This window comes from Ranitomeya imitator, chromosome 1 (assembly GCF_032444005.1).
Source record: "Ranitomeya imitator isolate aRanImi1 chromosome 1, aRanImi1.pri, whole genome shotgun sequence".
Lineage (NCBI taxonomy): Eukaryota > Metazoa > Chordata > Amphibia > Anura > Dendrobatidae > Ranitomeya > Ranitomeya imitator.
Genome location: NC_091282.1, coordinates 626,333,008 through 626,352,782, shown reverse-complemented (window position 1 = coordinate 626,352,782; position 19,775 = coordinate 626,333,008). Strand labels below are relative to the sequence as shown.

The window sequence follows — 19,775 nt, the reverse complement described above, 5'->3', positions numbered from 1 at the left end:
TGGCAGGATGTGTACTGGATGGCATTAACAAGAGTGGAGCACATTTCCTAATGGGGATTGCACCAGACAGAACAGTTAAATAAAAAATAAATAAATAAATACAAAGTATTAATTAAAAAAAAAACAGACAGCAATTCCTCCCTTGGAAACTCCCTTTATCCAAAGTCACTGAATCACAAGTCACACTTACCGCCGTTCACACTTACGCTCAGCTCACACTCAGCTCGCTCACACTCGCTATGCTGAAGATTTATAGATTTTTTTTTCTCTAGTTCCCCTCAACAGCAATCCACCTTGCTGTTCAAATGCACTTCTAATACAATTGACAGTAGCATCTAGGGGGTTAAAAACCATGGGCGATTCCAATACCCATCGAGGCTGATGCAGATGGGTGTCAGCTACAATGTACAGCTGACAGCTGATGCATTTTTTAAGTGGACATGCAGTGTATATACAGCCTTAGTGAAAAGTTGAGTATGCTTGATAGACGATGTTTCCCCAAATACCTTTGTATCGGGCCTCTAGAGACCTAGTTTTAGTAGTTTATCACAAAACAAAAAACTGCATTTTAAAGTAATCAATTGCTTATTGTTTTTATTACAGGAATAATGGAAAAAGAAATACATAAAGTAATCATCTTTTTTATGGCATATCTCATTTTGATACTTGCTTTAGCACTAAATGTCTCTGCTGAGCACGGAACAATTGTGGAAATTAAACAAGGGAAGGTCAGAGGTTTTCATATACCTACAAATTCTGGATCAGTGATTGCCTTTCTGGGTATACCTTATGGAGAACCACCAACAGGAACACAAAGATTCAAAAAGCCAGAGCCTCGAAAACCATGGCAAGGTGTCTATGATGCTTCAAAATTTGGTAAATCCTGTTATCAAAAAAGATATAAAGATCGAGCTAGTTTTCCTGGTTCAAATATGTGGCAAGTCAACAATGAAATGAGTGAAGATTGTCTATTTTTGAATGTTTGGGTTCCATCATCTAATCCAAAGTCTGCACATGTAATAATATTTATCTATGGTGGAACTTTCATTTCTGGGAGTTCGTCTATGGAACTATATGACCCAAGTATTCTCGCTTACTCAGAGGACATGATTGTGGTATCAATGAACTACAGAGTTGGAGCTCTAGGTTTTTTGGCATTACCAGGAAATAAAGACATTCCAGGAAACGCCGGCATGTTTGACCAACAGTTGGCACTTCGGTGGGTTCACGAAAACATTGCATCTTTTGGAGGCAATCCTGACAGTGTTACCTTGCTTGGACATAGTTGTGGAGCAGCATGTGTTGGTTTACATTTACTATCTCCAGGAAGCCAAAAATACTTTAAGAGGGTGATTGTGCAAAGTGGATCTCCAAGTGCGGGATGGGCAATGAATTCTCATAAAAGAGCCAAGAGGCTGACTATGAAATTAGCCGAACTTTTAGACTGTCCAGTTGATAATGATAATGCACTGGTAACATGTCTTCAAAACAAAGATCCTACTAAAGTAGTCGAGATGCAATTATTGGTTGAAACAAAATACCTATTTTCTCTGACACACATTATACCTATTGTTGATTTTGACTTTATTAGTGATATGCCAAATAATATTATAAAGAAAATGTCTAAAAATATTGACATTTTAATAGGCGGCACCAAGGATGATGGAAATCCTTTTACAATAACGTGGGTACCTGGCATGAGTAGAGAACATGACAGTCTTTTAACCACCGAACAGGTAATACAAGGAATTACAGGGTTATTCCCAATAGCTGGAGATATTGGAATTGAATCCATATTATTTGAATATAAAGATTGGGAGGATGAACACAACTTGGAGAAAAACAGAGAAGCCATGGAGCTTATATTACGAGATTATTACATGATTTGTCCAATGAAATATTTTGCTGATGAAATGGCAAAACGTGAATCAAACGTATATTTTTATGAATTTAACCATCTCTCCTCAAAAGAAGTTTGGCCTAAATGGATGGGAGTCCTTCACGGTGCTATCCTGCCATTTATGTTTGGAAAACCTCTCACTAAAGGAAGTAATTTCACTGAAGAAGAACAGTTGCTCAGCAAAAGAATTATGAAAGCCTGGGGTAATTTTGCAAGAACCGGGTATGGTATAGTCTAACAGTCTTTCTATAAGTAATGATTAATGATGTGGACACGGATTACCAAAAATAAGAATGATGTCTTTAGGTAACATTTTTTTTTTTTAATTTTCATTTGGTCATTCATCTGGCAGGGCTTAAAATACTGACCTACATAGAAAAATGTTTTGATCTCCCCGAGGTCATTCATCCTTATGTTTATAGAAAAATTGGGCACCTTTGTGGACACCCCTTTCATTCTGCTATGGCAAACCTATCAGCAGCACCACAACTTAGTGTCATGAGGATCCAATTATATGCCATGGTTAATCGGTTACTCTTTTCTATAGGATAAGTAATAATTTGCTGATTGTTGGGATTTCAACCATTTGCAACCCTTATAATAATGATAATAATAATTTTTACATCTACTGTATATTTCCAATACATTGGGCAGCACTTTACATTTCAGAGGGGACAATAAAAACAAAACAGATTAAACCCATAATTCAACAGCTACCAAGATGAGTGAGGGCACTGCTCCCAAGCTCACAATCTATGAGGAAATAGGAGAGACATGAAAGGTAAGTGGTAAAAAATGCATATATTGTATGGTCCAACCATAAATATCATAAATAGGGAACTCAAATAACTCTGCATGAACCGGTCACCAGTCAGTATATGTGTAAATACAGATATAGAGGGCTATTAAGTACATGGAGGCTGTGTAAACACAGGCTACAAGAGACCAGATTTGGAAGAAAATTTTGGAAGGCAATACATGAATAGTTATATAAGTGATGTGAGGCAATAGGTCAGTCTAATGAATTATGCTTTTGGGGCATGCTTAAGACTTGTAAATACTAGGATTTCATCAGCTCACCCAAGCTGACGCATTAGAGTCCAATTCTCAATAGACATGTGCAGAGCACGTATCACCACCAAATTCCTGCCAGCCGACTCCCAGGTGAAAGTGCAAATCAGTCACTTGTCCAGCTCATGCAAATATTGAATGGAGGAGATGAAAATATAATAAAATCTTATCCTTTATTAGTGCATCATAAAAACAAGCCGACGCATTTCAGGCAGTACTGCCCTTAGTCATAGCATAGTAAAAAACACATTACAACACAATATATAAAGGCACATAACAAAAGGCTACAACCAATCACAATACATGTCAATTAACCATATATCTAAGTGTTATACAAATATTATAGCCACTAAGTCTCCATACAATATTGCAAATACTAATTGTAAGAATACAACAATACCCTTCGCCCATATACGTAAATACATGTAAATACATATAAATACCCCCACATATATACATAGACCACACATCTTTATTTTATTTATACATGAGAACATCACTTAATAGAAATACATCAGATCTGTTTTAGAATTCATTCCTTTGGGGAACCAAGTATCTAATTTTAGGATCCAAGCTGCCTCTCTGGATCGTAGAGTAGATACTGTATCCCCTCCTCTGGCTGCCTTCTTTACATGCTCAATGGCAGTTACTCTTATGGAAGTCGTGTCACCAGCATGAACCTCCTTGAAGTGTCTGGACACTCCTGACAAAGAGCGTTTATTATTGCTATTACCTGTAGCAGCTCCCGATACATGTTCTGTAATTCTCTGCTTTAATTTACGTGTGGTCGATCTCACATATTGCACATTACAGCTTATTAGAGCTTATTCTTGGCTAGAAAGTACAGGTAACTACAAATGCGGCATGAGTAGATGTGGATTGCGTCAATATATGCAAAAAAAACACCAAATTTAGAGCAAAAGATGCACAGTATGATTATGCTATCACATTTTTTGCTAATTGTAGTTCCAGATCTGTAATATATTTGGTTTCTTGTCAGGCATGTAATGTGCAATATGTGGGATTGACCACACGTAAATTAAAGCAGAGAATTACAGAACATGTATCAGGAGTAGTGTTGAGCGATACCTTCTGATATTCAAAGGTATCGGTATCGGATGGTATCGGCCGATATCCCAAAAATATCGGATATCGCCGATACCGATACCCGATACCAATGCAAGTCAATGGGACACAAATATCGGAAGTGATCCTGGATGGTTCCCAGGGTCTGAAGGAGAGGAAACTCTCCTTCAGGCCCTGGGATCCATATTCATGTGAAAAATAAAGAATAAAAATAAAAAATATGGATATACTCACCCCTCCGAAGGACCCTGGCTGTCACCGCTGCCAGCGTCTGCCTCCGTCCCTAAGAATGTAGTGAGTGAAGGACCTTCGATGACGTCGCGGTCAGGTGACCGGTCACCTGACCGCTCATGTGACCATGACGTCATCGAAGGTCCTTCACTCACTGCAATTCTCAGGAACGGAGGCAGACGCTCGCAGCGGTGATAGCCAGTATCGGAATGCTCAACACTAATCAGGAGCTGCTACTGGTAATAGCAATGATAAATGCTCTTTGTCAGGAGTGTCCAGACACTTCAAGGAAGTTCATGCTGGTGACACGACTTCCATGAGAGTAACTGCCATTGAACAAGTAAGGCCTCTTTTCCACTTGTGAGAAAAAAAATGGTCCGATTTACGGACCGAAAAAATGGATGTAACGTATGCGATTGTCATGCGAGTGTCATGCGATTTTTTTATCGCAACATCCGTATGACATCCGTATTGCTGTCCGATTTTAAAGCAACGCTGTCCTTTGAAAAGCCGGTAATTCAGCGCAGTGTACAGTAAAATCACAAACCCGACATGATATGAGACATGGTTTACATACAGTAAACCATCTCATATCCCAATTTTTTGGCATATTCCACAGTACTAATGTTAGTAGTGTGTATGTGCAAAATTTGGGCGCTCTAGCTATTATATTTAAGGGTTAAATCGCGGAAAAATTTGGTGTGGGCTCCCGCGCAATTTTCTCCGCCAGAATGGTAAAGCCAGTGACTGAGGGCAGATATTAATAGCCTGGAGAGGGTCCACGGTTATTGGCCCCCCCCTGGCTAAAAACATCTGCCCCCAGCCACCCCAGCTCTCTTCCCATTCCCGTGTAGCAGTGGGATAAGGGGTAATGAAGGGTTAATGTCACCTTGCTATTGTAAGGTGACATTAAGCCAGATTAATAATGGAGAGGCGTCAGTTATGACACCTATCCATTATTAATCCAATTGCATGAAATGGTTAAAAAACACACACACACATTATTACAAAGTCTTTTAATGAAATAAAAATACAGGTTGTTGTAATATTTTATTAGACTCTTAATCCACCTGAAGACCCTCGCTCTGTAAAAAAGGTAAAATAAAAAAACAACAATATCCCATACCTTCCGAGGATCTGTCACGTCCCATGATGTAAATTCATCTGAAGGGGTTAACTAATTTTACACCCAGGAGCTCTGCTAATGCTGCTGTGCTCTTGGCTGTAAAACCCCGGGGAATGAATGGAATGTAGGTCAATGACCTGTAGTTACCTTCAGTTGCGGTGATGCGCCCTATGCTGGATGTCCTCATATGAACTCGAGCGTTGGAAAATATTCTGAAAAGTATTTTTTTCGCGATTTAACACTTAAATATAATAGCTAGAGCACCCAAATTTTGCACATACACACTACTAACATTAGTAGTGTGGAATATGCAAAAAAAAAAGGGGATATGAGATGGTTTACTGTATCTAAACCATGTCTCATATAATGTCGGGTTTGGGAAGGAGAGAGCAAAAGCCGGCAATTGAATTACCGGCTCTTAAGTTATCTAGCGCTGCATTAAATATATATATATATATATATATAGAATAGGTACAGTATATATGTCAGGGAGACACATATATATATATATATATATATATATATGTGTGTCTCCCTGACATATATACTGTACCTATTCTATGTGTATATATCTACTCTAATTTAACCTGTCAGTGTGATTTTACTGTACACCGCGCTGAATTGCCGACTTTTCAAAGGACACCGGTGCATAAAAATCAGACAGCACTCGCATGGTGCGAGTGCTGTGCGTTTTTTTTCTCACACCCATTGACTTGCATTGGCGAGTCTCGTCCGAGAATCGCAGCAATACGCAGCATGCTGCGATTTTTATCTCAGTCCGATTTCGGCTGAGAAAAAAATCGCAAATGGAATGTCATCTATTGAATAAAATTGGTCCGAGTGCAATCCGATTTTTTATCGGATTGCACTCGTCCGTTTTCCTCGCAAGTGGAAAAGAGGCCTAAAGAGGGAAGTCAGAGGAGGGGATACAGTATCTACTCTATGAGCCAGAGAGGCAGCTTGGATCTTAAAATTAGATACTTGGTTCCCCAAAGGAATGAATTCTAAAACAGATCTGATGTATTTCTATTAAGTGATGCTCTCATGTATAAATATAATAAAGATATGTGGTCTATGTACATATGTGGTGGTACTTTATGTATTTACACGTATTTATATATACTAGATGGTGGCCCGATTCTAACACATCGGGTATTCTAGAATATGCATGTCCACGTAGTATATTACACAGCCCACGTAGTATATTGCCCAGCCACGTAGTATATTGCCCAGCGACGTAGTATATTGCCCAGCCACGTAGTATATTGCCCAGCTACGTAGTATATTGCCCAGTGACGTAATATATTGGGCAGCCACATAATATATTGCCCAGTGATGCAGTATATTGCCCAGCCACGTAGTATATTGCCCAGTTACGTAGTATATTGCCTAGTGACGTAGTATATTGCGCAGCCACGTAGTATATTGCCCAGTTACGTAGTATATTGCCTAGTGACGTAGTATATTGCGCAGCCACGTAGTATATTGCCCAGCCACATAGTATATTGCCCAGTCACGTAGTATATTGCCCAGTTACATAGTATATTGCCCAGCCACGTAGTATATTGCCCAGTTACGTAGTATATTGCCTAGTGACGTAGTATATTGCCCAGCTACGTAGTATATTGCCCAGCCAGGTTTGTCACAGGTGAAAAAATAAAAAATAAACATATACTCACCTTTCTGAGGGAGCCCTTGTAGTCCACTGCAGGTTCCGGTCCCAGGGTTGGTATTAGCGCAGGACCTGTGATGACGTCGCGGTCACATTACCGTGATGTCATGGCAGGTCCTTGTCGCGCAGGCGCACAGGGCCTGTGAAGATGTCGCGGTCACATGACCGTGACATCATGGCAGGACCTTCTGCCACCGGAACCTGCAACGAAAGATGGCAGCCGGCGCGAGCTGCAACGGAGGGTGAGTATAGCAGTTTTTTATTATTATTATTTTTAACATTACATTTTTTACTATTGATGCCGCATAGGCAGCGTCAATAGTAAAAAGTTGGGGATACACAGGGTTAATAGAGGCGGTGACGGAGTGCGTTACCCGCGGCATAACGCGGTCCATTACCGCCAGCATTAACCCTGTGCTAGCGGTGACCGGAGGGGAGTATGTGGGCGACAGGCACTGACTGCAGGGAGTAAGGAGCGGCCATTTTCTTCCGAACTGTGCCCGTCGCTGATTGGTCGCGGCAGCCATGACAGGCAGCTGGCGAGACCAATCAGCGAATGAATAACCGTGACAGAAGGACAGACAGACGGAAGTGACCCTTAGACAATTATATAGTACATTGGCGAAGGGTATTGTTGCATTCTTACAATTTGTATTTGCAATATTGTATGTAGACTTAGTGGCTATAACATTTGTATAACACTCAGGATGGGCAGTGTGTGTGTCTTTGTCTTACAGATAACTTTTGACTGACCATTCGGATCTTGGTTAAAAAATTACCACACTGCACTCTTCCTACTATGGAATACCTTTTCAGGCATTGCATGCTGTGCTACTTTCACCGGATGGCCACGCTGTCCTAAAACTGTTTTTGTTTTTGACAAACATTTTTAGCCTGATACGGGCCTGCCAGATGACACCTGTTGTGATGTAGATGGCTGCTGCGGATCATCCTCCTCTGCTTCAGAGCTACTGGCAGCGGCACCCTCTTCCCCCAATTGCTGCCAATCTGGGTCAACAACTGGGTCATCTATCACCTCCTCTTCAATGTCATGTGCACCTTCCTCTGTGTCACCGTGTAAGGTGCTATATCATTTGGGAAGGGGCACCATAGTCTCATCAGGGTCAGTTTCTGGCTCAGTACACTGCGAGGGCAATGTAGAGATCTAATTCAATGGAACAGCATAATAATCTAGCTGTGGCTGTGCATCAGTGCACTCCATGTCCGATTCATCTTGTAATGGGCTTTTAACAATTTCCCTCTCTATCCAGGCACGGTATGTGTAAAGAGCTCCATGGAGAAACCTGTAGTGTCGCCTGACGCATCCTTCATTTTCGGTTTGGGTGAAAAACACAAGGAAACGTCTTGTTCCTGACTGGGAGCATCCACTGACGACTCGCTGCTTTTATATTTGGAACTTTATGAAGAGGAGGCGAAAGAGCTAGAGGCTGAGTCAGCAAGGAAAGCCAAAACTTTTTCCTGCTGCTCCGGCCTTAAAAGCCGTTTCCTACTCCCAGATAAGGGAGCCTTTGAGGCCTTGTGTAGCCAGACGATGACGCTGGCTCAACACCTCCAGCCTTAGGAGCTATTGTGCTTTTGCCACTACCACCAGAATCACCACCACTACCATCAGTACCAGCTCGCAACCACCACACACAGCCTATTCCACGTGACTTCCTCATTTTCTGGAAAATCTAACCAAAATAACAACCGTTATATGGTACTGTAAAACAAGGTAGAAGGTGTACATAAACATGTTGAGATTTTAAATCTCCCTTTTTTTTTTGGGGGGGGGGGGGCTGAACAAAAAATCAGGCCCTGTGCAAAAAACAACACAATGTAAGTGGCTGAAAGTGGCTGGCTGACATACCACAAACTAACAGGACTGCAGTATATCCACTTTGTGATAATTTGAATCTCACTTTTTTGGGAGGAAGACTAAACCAAACCTCAGGCCCTGTGCATAAAATAACACAATGTAAGTGGCAGAAAGTGGCTGGTTGATATACCACAAACTAACAGGACTGAAATATATCCACTTTGTGATAATTTGAATCTCACTTTTTTGGGGGGAGACTAAACCAAACCTCAGGCCCTGTGCATAAAACAACACAATGTAAGTGGCAGAAAGTGGCTGGCTGATATACCACAAACTAACAGGACTGAAATATATCCACTTTGTGATAATTTGAATCTCACTTTTTTGGGGGGAGACTAAACCAAACCTCAGGCCCTGTGCATAAAACAACACAATGTAAGTGGCAGAAAGTGGCTGGCTGATATACCACAAACTAACAGGACTGCAGTATATCCAATTTGTGATAATTTGAATCTCACTTTTTTGGGTGGGAGACTAAACCAAACCTCAGGCCCTGTGCATAAAACAACACAATGTAAGTGGCAGAAAGTGGCTGGCTGATATACAACAAACTAACTGGACTGAAATATATCCACTTTGTGATAATTTGAATCTCACTTTTTTTGGGGGGAGACTAAACCAAACCTCAGGCCCTGTGCATAAAACAACACAATGTAAGTGGCAGAAAGTGGCTGGCTGATATACCACAAACTAACAGGACTGAAATATATCCACTTTGTGATAATTTGAATCTCACTTTTTTGGGGGGAGACTAAACCAAACCTCAGGCCCTGTGCATAAAACAACACAATGTAAGTGGCAGAAAGTGGCTGGCTGATATACCACAAACTAACAGGACTGCAGTATATCCAATTTGTGATAATTTGAATCTCACTTTTTTGGGTGGGAGACTAAACCAAACCTCAGGCCCTGTGCATAAAACAACACAATGTAAGTGGCAGAAAGTGGCTGGCTGATATACAACAAACTAACTGGACTGAAATATATCCACTTTGTGATAATTTGAATCTCACTTTTTTTGGGGGGAGACTAAACCAAACCTCAGGCCCTGTGCATAAAACAACACAATGTAAGTGGCAGAAAGTGGCTGGCTGATACACTACAAACTAACAGGACTGCAGTATGTTAAGAGTCGAGTTCCCGCCGCTGCACAGGGGGAATCTCGAGCCGTATCTGCTGCCGTCTCCCATTCTGCATCGGCCACAGTGGAGCCTGCTCAGCGGAGACGTCGGTCCCAGCATCTCATTGAATCTGATACTGTGCAAAGGGTTACTGCTGCCTCTCCAGGCTCTGCTATTGTACCCTGCACTGGTCTGCGACGAGCAGGCTTTTCTGGGACTAAGTCCTGCTTTGCACACACTGAGCATGCCCAGGGTAAGATCTCTCAGTGGAGGTCTAGAGTCACATGCTCAGGTACTGCAGCAACTTCCATTGGTCCTCCAGGAAGGCCCTGTACCTAATCAAGTTCTGTGGCAGCTTTCCATTGGTCCTTCTAGGAAGGTCCTGAAGTTGCTGCAGCTATAAAAGGTTTTCATGACCGCACGGCCATGCGCTAGTATCAAATATGTACGAGCTCAGCGCCAGTGTGGTCGTGTGTGTGGTCAGGGACCCAGCTCAAATAAGCCCCTAGAATGCTGGCACCTCCGGCGAGGAGTTTTTGTGTTTATGCAGTCAGGGACCCGGCTGAAATAAGCCCCTAGAATGCTGGCACCTCCGGCGAGGAGTTTCTCATGAGTGAATTCAGGGCTGGCTAAAAGCCATTAGAATTCCGGCTCCACCGGAGAGGAGCAGCGTGTTTGGTTGGGACTGCATGACCACTGTCGGCTCTACTCAGTAGCTGTGCTCCCTGTGAGCTAAACAGGGCACAGTGTTCTCTTTACTACGGGCTCTGTTAAGTAACAGAGTTCGTTTATACTAATTTATTTCACCGCCTTACTTAGCAGCAGGTTCTTTCCTGCACGGTGGATCCCGGGTTGCGAACGGACCTATCTCATCTAATAAATATATTCGGTGCGTTCCGCCAAACCTAACACAGTATATCCACTTTGTGATAATTTGAATCTCACTTTTTCTTGGTTGAGACTAAACCAAACCTCAGGCCCTGTGCATAAAACAACACAATGTAAGTGGCAGAAAGTGGCTAGCTGATATACCACAAACTAACAGGACTGAAATATATCCACTTTATGAAAATTTGAATCTCACTTTTTTGGGGGAGACTAAACCAAACCTCAGGCCCTGTGCATAAAACAAGACAATGTAAGTGGCAGAAAGTGGCTGGTTGATATACCACAAACTAACAGGACTGAAATATATCCACTTTGTGATAATATGAATCTCACTTTTTGGGGGGAGACTAAACCAAACCTCAGGCCCTGTGCATAAAACAACACAATGTAAGTGGCATAAAGTGGCTGGCTGATATACCACAAGCTAAGAGGACTGAAATATATCCACTTTTTGATAATTTGAATCTCACTTTTTTGGGGGGGAGACTGAACCAAACCTCAGGCCCTGTGTATAAAACAACACAATGTAAGTGACAGAAAGTGGCTGGCTGATATACCACAAGCTAACAGGACTGAAATATATCCACTTTGTGAGAATTTGAATCTCACTTTTTTGGGGGGGAGACTAAACCAAACCTCAGGCCCTGTGCATAAAACAACACAATGTAAGTGGCTGGCTGATATACTACAAACTAACAGGACTGCAGTATATTAGGAGTCGAGTTCCCGCCGCTGCACAGGGGGAATCTCGAGCCGTATCTGCTGCGGTCTCCCATTCTGCATCAGCCACAGTGGAGCCTGCTCAGCGGAGACGTTGGTCCCAGCGTCTCATTGAATCTGATACTGTGCAAAGGGTTACTGCTGCCTCTCCAGGCTCTGCTATTGTACCCTGCACTGGTTTGCGATGAGCAGGCTTTTCTGGGACTAAGTCCTGCTTTGCACACACTGAGCATGCCCAGGGTAAGATCTCTGAGTGGAGGTCTAGGGTCACATGCTCAGATACTGCAGCAACTTCCATTGGTCCTCCAGGAAGGCCCTGTACCTGATCAAGTTCTGTGGCAGCCTTCCATTGGTCCTTCTAGGAAGGTCCAGAAGTTGCTGCAGCTATAAATGGTTCTCATGACCGCACGGCCATGCGCTAGTATCAAATATGTACGAGCTTAGCGCCAGTGTGGTCGTGTGTGTGGTCAGGGACGCGGCTGAAATAAGCCCCTAGAATGCTGGCACCTCCGGCGAGGAATTTCTCATGAGTGAATTCAGGGCTGGCTAATAGCCATTAGAATTCCGGCTCCACCGGAGTGGAGCAGCGTGTTTGGTTGGACTGCATGACCATAGTCGGCTCTACTCAGTAGCTGTGTTCCCTGTGAGCTAAACAGGGCACAGCGTTCTCTTTACTACGGGCTCTGTGAAGTAACAGAGTTCGTTTATACTAATTTATTTCACCGCCTTACTTAGCAGCAGGTTCTTTTCTGCACGGTGGATCCCGGGTTGCGAACGCACCTATCTCATCTAATAAATATATTCGGTGCGTTCCGCCAACCCTAACACAGTATATCCACTTTGTGATAATTTGAATCTCACTTTTTCTTGGTTGAGACTAAACCAAACCTCAGGCCCTGTGCATAAAACAACACAATGTAAGTGGCAGAAAGTGGCTGGCTGATATACCACAAACTAACAGGACTGCAGTATATCCACTTTGTGATAATTTGAATCTCACTTTTTTTTTGGGGGGAGACTAAACCAAACCTCAGGCCCTGTGCATAAAACAATGCAATGTAAGTGGCAGAAAGTGGCTGGCTGATATACCACAAACTAGCAGGACTAATTGTCTAAATGAACTGATCTCTCTACCAGTGACAAGTAGGTAGTTTTGTATAACCATCTAAGGAATTATTTAGAGTGATCTATATTTCATCTAAACTATTTCATTCATTCTTTGACGAAATGACCGAAATAAATGTTTGCTGATGCTGATAACCATTTTATTGATGCTAGGAGCAAGTTCACCACAACAAATTACTAGAATTCCAACATCCGTGGCAAGATAGGGTTAATACAGGAGGTTGTTATATTGCTAGGCTCATTTCCCTCCCCCCTTAAGACTATTACCTTAACTCCCATTTTTTATGGTAATTTTTAAGAAATATTTTGTAAATAGTAGGAGGGTATTTTTTATTGTTAGATGGTGCTTCTTGAAGTATGCTTGAGCTCACTGTCCTGCTGGAAGACCCATGACCTATGATGCAAACCCAGCTTTCTGACATTGGGTACTACAATGAGCCCCCAAATCCGTTGTGAATCTTTACATTTCATGATGCCTTGCACGCAGTCAAAGCACCCAGTGTCAAAGGCAGCAAAACAATCTGAAAATATATTTGAACCTCTGCCATACTTTACTAACTACTGTATTATTTTCTTTCTGGTCTCATTCCATTTCCAGTAAACAGTAGAATGATGTGCTTTACCAAAAAGCACTATCTTGGTCGTGTCTGTCCACAAGTTGCTGCTAGACCTCTAAAAAGAGTGGTGGCTACATGCTGGCCCTCTATAAATTGTGAAGACTGCCATATCGCCCTCAAAGTTTCTAAATTTACAGTATTAATATTTAACAGAAAAATTGCCCAGTTCAATTGGGTGAATTATATTGTAGTAACAATATACGGCTATGCAAAGCATAGACCTCTACTGGCCCTTCAAAAATGCCTAGTGAGGACTGGCTGCTACACAACTAAAAATGTTGAGTGAGGGACAGCTGCTGTTCCTCTAAAATTAGTGAGGGCTACCTGATGGTCCTCTAACAATAGTGAGGGCTGACTACTGGCCCTCTAACAATAGTAAGTGCTGCCTGATGACCTTCTACAAATAGTGAGGGCTACCTGATGGCCCTGAAAAAAAACAACTTTGTTACTTTCAGAGTACTTCCTTCATAAACTAAACAGGATGTATCTGATCATGTCTTACTAGCCAGATAAGATAGTAAAATGTTCAATTACATTTCCTGGTGAATGCTTTTATCACCATTGAAATCAATGCAATCGTCTAAAAAAATGCAGCAAAAACACTGCGTGTGACCACTAGGGGAGAGGGTAGGGGGCACTGGAAAATTGCTCCAGTTTCCCATTGACTCGCATTTACTTGTGTTGAGCACTCAAGCATTTTAGTGCTCGTTCATGAATAGTCTTGATGAAATGATCACTTAGAGTATTATTTTATTTTTAGAAATAATCATTTTCTTGCAGAGTCCCTCATGATGATGACAATGCATTTACATGGCCTCCATACACATATCAAGAACAAAGCCATGTCGTGCTGAAGACTGGAAAATGGGAGGTTCAAAGAAATTTATATTTTAAACGATGCCGCTTTTGGAATTTCCTGCTTCCAAAACTTGTAGGAGAAATCGGTAAGGAACTATTAATGTAAAGTGATATGCTAATAATTAGTGTACTTGAAATATATAAGGGCTAGGACAAGGCATTGATGGTTACTTAGGAAAGAGCTACTGTAGAAGATGGAAGGAAATTTGTGGTTAGTGCATGGCTTAAGAGAATAGGTGAAGATTTCAGGCATGTTATAAATGACCGATAAAACAACATAGGATGACACAAAATTAAGCACACCTGATTCTTCAGGTTTGGAGATAAACTATATAAAAAATTAGACATGCGATGCTGGAGTGCAGAAGAAAATCCAGTGAGCAAGTTTTCCGTGGATCAGTTTCGGTGTGAATCTATTTTGTTTTGGAAAAACAAGTAATCTGATTGACTTTAAAGGAGGAATGGTTATTGGCAGTAGAATTCCCCATACTAGTTTTTTCAAACCTTGCCAGTAATTTTAGAGTTTTCTAGCATAACAGTGTAGATAGTATTCTGAGCAGTGAAAAAAGTATGGCCTGGCCAGCATGCTGATAGACGAGTCAAACGTCAACACAAACGATGAACCTTTCAGGATCAGGTGTAAAGTTCAGCCTGGTGAAGGTGCAGTAAAATGGTGAATGTTTTATTGGACACCCTGAGTCCTCTGATACTTGTGGGTTGAAATTTGGACAATAGGGTTTACCTATGTATTGTGGACCACCAAAGTTTTCACTTTATGTTTACCCTATTTCAGAGGAATACTTTTAGCAGGACAGTGCACTCTTCCACAAGTGTCTTATAGTTATGGATTAGTTCCAGAAACATGACTGCAAATTTTCCTTGCTCCTCTGACCTTTACAGTCCCAAGGAACTAATTCTATAGATGAGGTAGAACTGGCTAGATATGGAAACTATGCCACAATAAATTGTTTTGTTTTTGTATGCCAAAGGAGGTACAACACACTACTAGATTGGTGTCTCTAATAAAATGGCCATTTAGGATAGATATGGAAGTAGGTAAGGTATGGAATTGAGACCTCATTACAGAGAGATAGGGTGGGTCACACTTTAGACAGAACAGAATATTTGTATCAGGAAATGTGTACAGTCATGTGCAAGGAGGATGTTGGCTTTGCTATACAGCGATCTCCCATCGCTGATGATTAAATTCCTAGAGGAACTAAATGAAATAAGTCAAATATAATAAAAATTATTTACAAATATTTTAGGGATTTAAAAAAAAATACATAAAAGTTCCAATTACCTTTCCCCCTTCCAAAAATAAAGAATTTTTTAAAAAGTAAAATCTATGAAAATATTTGATTAATTAAATCTACTACTTGAACAACTCCTTCTTGATCTAAGTGTTTGACCTCAATAAAATAAAAAAGTTTATACTTACCTCCCGTTCTAGTGCTGCTACCATGGTGTTGGCTCTCACTCTCCTCGGGGCTCTCGTGAATTGTGTTCTTGTGACATGTGGTGACCGGCGCCCAATCAGCGCTGGTGTCACTGTCTCCACCTGTTACGAATTGAACATGAAGAGGAAGTCAGGGCTGCAGCTTATCGCGGACTTCCTCTACATGTTCAATTCAACAGGAGGTGGAGACAGTAACACCAGCACTGATTTGACGCCGGGGTCAAGTGTCGCATGCCGGGAGGCCTGGGGAGCGCAAGTGCCCACTCCATGGGAATGGCGCCAGTATGTGAGGTGAGTATAGGCTTTTTTACTGTATCGGGCCAAGCATGGTATATGAAAAGGAGTTGTCCTTGTAGTCATCAACTTCTTTAACTCTTTTATTGAATGGCTTAAATACAAATCTAAATGTCTGGTTTGCCTTTTTCGGTATACACTGCTCAAAAAATTAAAGGCAACACGAAAAACCCACATCCTAGATATCACTGAATGAAATATTTTAGTTGTAAATCTTTATTCATTGCATAGTGGAATGTGTTGAGAACAATAAAACCTAAAAATGATCAACGTAAATCACAACTAATATCCCACGGAGGTCTGGAGTTGGAATGATGCTCAAAATCAAAGTGGAAAATGAAGTTACAGGCTGATCCAACTTCAGTGGAAAAGCCTCAAGACAAGGAAATGATGCTCTGTAGTGTGTGTGTGGCCTCCATGTGTCTGTATGATATCCCCAAAACACCTGGGCATACTCCAGATGAGGCGGGGGATGGTCTCTTGAGGGTTCTCCTCTCAGACCTGGACTAAAGCATCCACCAACTCCTGGACAGTCTGTGGTGCAACGTGACATTGGTGGATGGTGCGAGACATGATGTATCAGATGTGTTCAATCAGATTCAGGTCTCGGGAATGGGCGGGCCAGTCTATAGCTTCAATGCCTTCATCTTGAAGGAACTGCTGACACACTCCAGCCACATGAGGTTTGGCTTGGGGGGAACCCAGGGCAAACCGCACCAGCATATGGTCTGAAGATCTCATCTCAATACATAATGGAAATCAGGCTACCTCTAGCGAGCACATGGAGGGCAGTTCGGCCCTCCAAAGAAATGCCACCCCACATCATTACTGACCCACTGCCAAACCGGTCATGCTGAAGGATGTTGCAGGCAGCAGATCGCTCTCCACGGCATCTCCAGACTCTGTCACGTCTGTCACATGTGTTCAGTGTGAACCTGCTTTCATTTGTGAAAAGCAGGGCGCCAGTGGCGAATTTGCCAATCCTGGTGTTCTGTGGCAAATGCCAAGCTGTGAGCACAACCCCCATCTGTGGAAGTTGTGCACTCAGACCATCCTTATGGAGTCGATTTTTAACCGTTTGCACAGACACATGCACATTTGTGGCCTGCTGGAGGTCATTTTGCAGGGCTCTGGCAGTGCTCCTCCTGTTCCTCCTTGCACAAAGGCTGAGCTCCTGCTGCTGGCTTGTTGCACTACAGCCCCCTCCATGTCTCCTGGTGTACTGGCCTGTCTCCTGATAGCGCCTCCAGCCTCTGTATACTACACTGAAAGACACAGCAAACCTTCTTGCCAGAGCTCACATTGATGTGAGATCCTGGATGAGCTGCACTACCTGAGTCACTTGTGTGGGTTGTAGAGTCCGTCTCATGCTACCACGAGTGTGAAAGCATAACCAACATTCAAAAGTGACCAAAACATAAGCCAGAATGCATTGGTACTGAGATGTGGTCTGTGGTTCCCACCCGCAGAATCACTCCTTTATTGAGTGTGTCTTGATAATTGCCAATAATTTCCATCTGTTGTCTATTCCATTTGCACAACAGCATGTGAAATTGATTGTCAAACAGTATTGCTTCCTAAGTGCACAGTTTGATTTCACAGAAGTTTATATTCTGTTGTTTAAGTGTTCCCTTTATTTTTTTGAGCAGTGTATATATATATATATATATATATATATATATATATACTGTATATATGTATATATATATATATATAATAAACCACATTTTATATAAATGTATAAATGTACTGATTTCGAGCTGTCAAGTCATTTTTATTCAGGTCGGTTCATCAAAGATTTATGCCACAAAAGTGGCTTAAAACCTTTGAGAAGTTGAAACATATTTTTCACGCCACTTTGGATGAGCTCTGGTGAAATTGGCAGAGCTGAGGAGGAGCTGGGATGGGGCATGGCTACATCCCCCATCAAACTCATTAAATGTGCTGTATTTTCTACTCCAGAAATAGTAGCATTTCTATCATAGAGCACGGAGGCACACAGCACTTAAAAGAGATGCCAAATTTATTAAGTGGCTTGCAGCTCATAATAAATAATACATTTGTACCAATTACTCTGTCAAGGCTGGAGTAGCACGAGCTTGGGTTATGCCAATGTGGCACCCCAGGAGTCCGATTGCCACAGTGGCATTGCCTCCCTCACAGGGGGTGATGTCATGCCTGGGAGCAAAGTGGGTCCCCTTAACAGGTAACTTCAGCATACAACACCTTTCCAGACCAGAAGGGGGAGCTCTAACACCTGTTTTAGAGGAGCTTCCCTGGTGGCAGGGTTAGAGTCAGTGTGAGTCAGTGTGAGTCTGGGGAGCAGATGGTGAAGGAGGAAGTGGCAAGTGAGGAGAACCTTGGGGATAGGAGCTGCGACTTATCTCACCCCAGGACTGAGCACCAAAGACCGGACACCGGAGTACGTGGTTGTGTGGGAACTGCAGGCCCAGCATTTCTCCTGTCCCCAGCTGACAATTTGAGGTACTGCAGCATACGAGAGCCTGGAGTCACCACGAGGGAGTGACACCTAGAACAGGCTCAAGCTGCCTGCCATGCGGGGAAATGTTCAATTTCATGGACAGACTGTAACAGGGACTTGTGGGGAGCTTAAGGCACCAAGAACCTAGGGAGCAGCGCAGAGGGAAGGCCTCCAAATCCACCTTGTTTGGTGGACCTGAAATGCTTCTGTGATGCACCATGGTCCTGGTCATCACAGTGGCATTGCTTTCCTCTCAGGGAGAGTGATTGTCACGATCCATTTTTGGATTTGTGGCAGATCTGGTTTCCCTCAGTCTAAGACCTTTTTTCCTTTCTGGTCATCGGGGGGTTAATGCAGTTTCCCCCCGGTGGCTGTTGGTGTTATTGCATTGCATTGCTGCTGGGTAAGCTGGTGTTGGTGGTGACCACTCCCACCATCCTTTAAGTGGTCACCTGATGCATCAGCTGACTGTCGGTGTTAGTTCATTCTGCAGCGACCAAGCTGGGAGAAGGAGCTTGCTGGGAACAGTTGTTCTTTTGCTGAGTCCAGTGAATCTGGTGTTTCAACCAACTGTGCAGTGCTTTGCAGCGATAAGCTAAGTGTTGTTTTCCTATACCTTGTCTGTCTTTCCTTACCCCTTGTTGTATTAGTGCAGTGGTGGGACCAGTGCTCTCACCTGCCAGTTTCCTACGTAGGCCTAGGTGCAGGGCAAGTGAGGGACTAGGTATCCTGGTCAGTGAAGGGGTAAAAGAACCCATCTATGGACGATAGCAAGATCAGGGCACATCTGCAGGCCAGTGCAGGAGGTTCCCATTCACCCCGTCCCTATCAACAGGGCCCACCATTGATAATGTGTCCCCGGTGTTTCCTTGTTTGTTGTGCTGTTTGTGACAGACCTACGGTTGGGTCGTTTCATACCGGATCAGTCACATCGTGACATTGATGTCACGCTTGGAAGCGATGAAGGATATCTTTCACCAGGTAATCACATACACACAACAAGTTCATACTCCAGGTCAGAAAGGGTAGCTCTAAACCTGGTTTAGGGTGAACTCCCCTATAAATAGATTTTGGTCTGGAGGGAAAAAGTTTAGTCAGAGGATTCTGTCAGAGGACAGAGAAGAGAGAAGACAGACATAGAGTGTCAGAAGGTCTGAAGAGGCCATGTAGTCTGAGCTACAGAACAGAAAGGGATAAAACAAGCTTATGGAGAGCATGCAGGAGAGGAAAGACACAGGAGAGTGAT

At 42.6% G+C, this 19,775-nt stretch overlaps 1 protein-coding gene across 2 annotated transcripts in view; it reads left to right on the top strand.

The window, feature by feature from the left end:
* LOC138637861 (cholinesterase-like) overlaps positions 1–19,775 on the top strand; it is an 82,048-nt gene that overhangs the window by 8,013 nt on the left and 54,260 nt on the right. For both annotated transcript variants that reach the window (XM_069726790.1, XM_069726796.1), the window contains exons 2-3: positions 604–2,122; positions 14,217–14,380. In XM_069726790.1, the coding sequence (XP_069582891.1) occupies positions 609–2,122; positions 14,217–14,380 (1,678 nt within the window). In that variant the 5' untranslated portion in view covers positions 604–608. The remainder of the gene's footprint in view (positions 1–603; positions 2,123–14,216; positions 14,381–19,775) is intronic.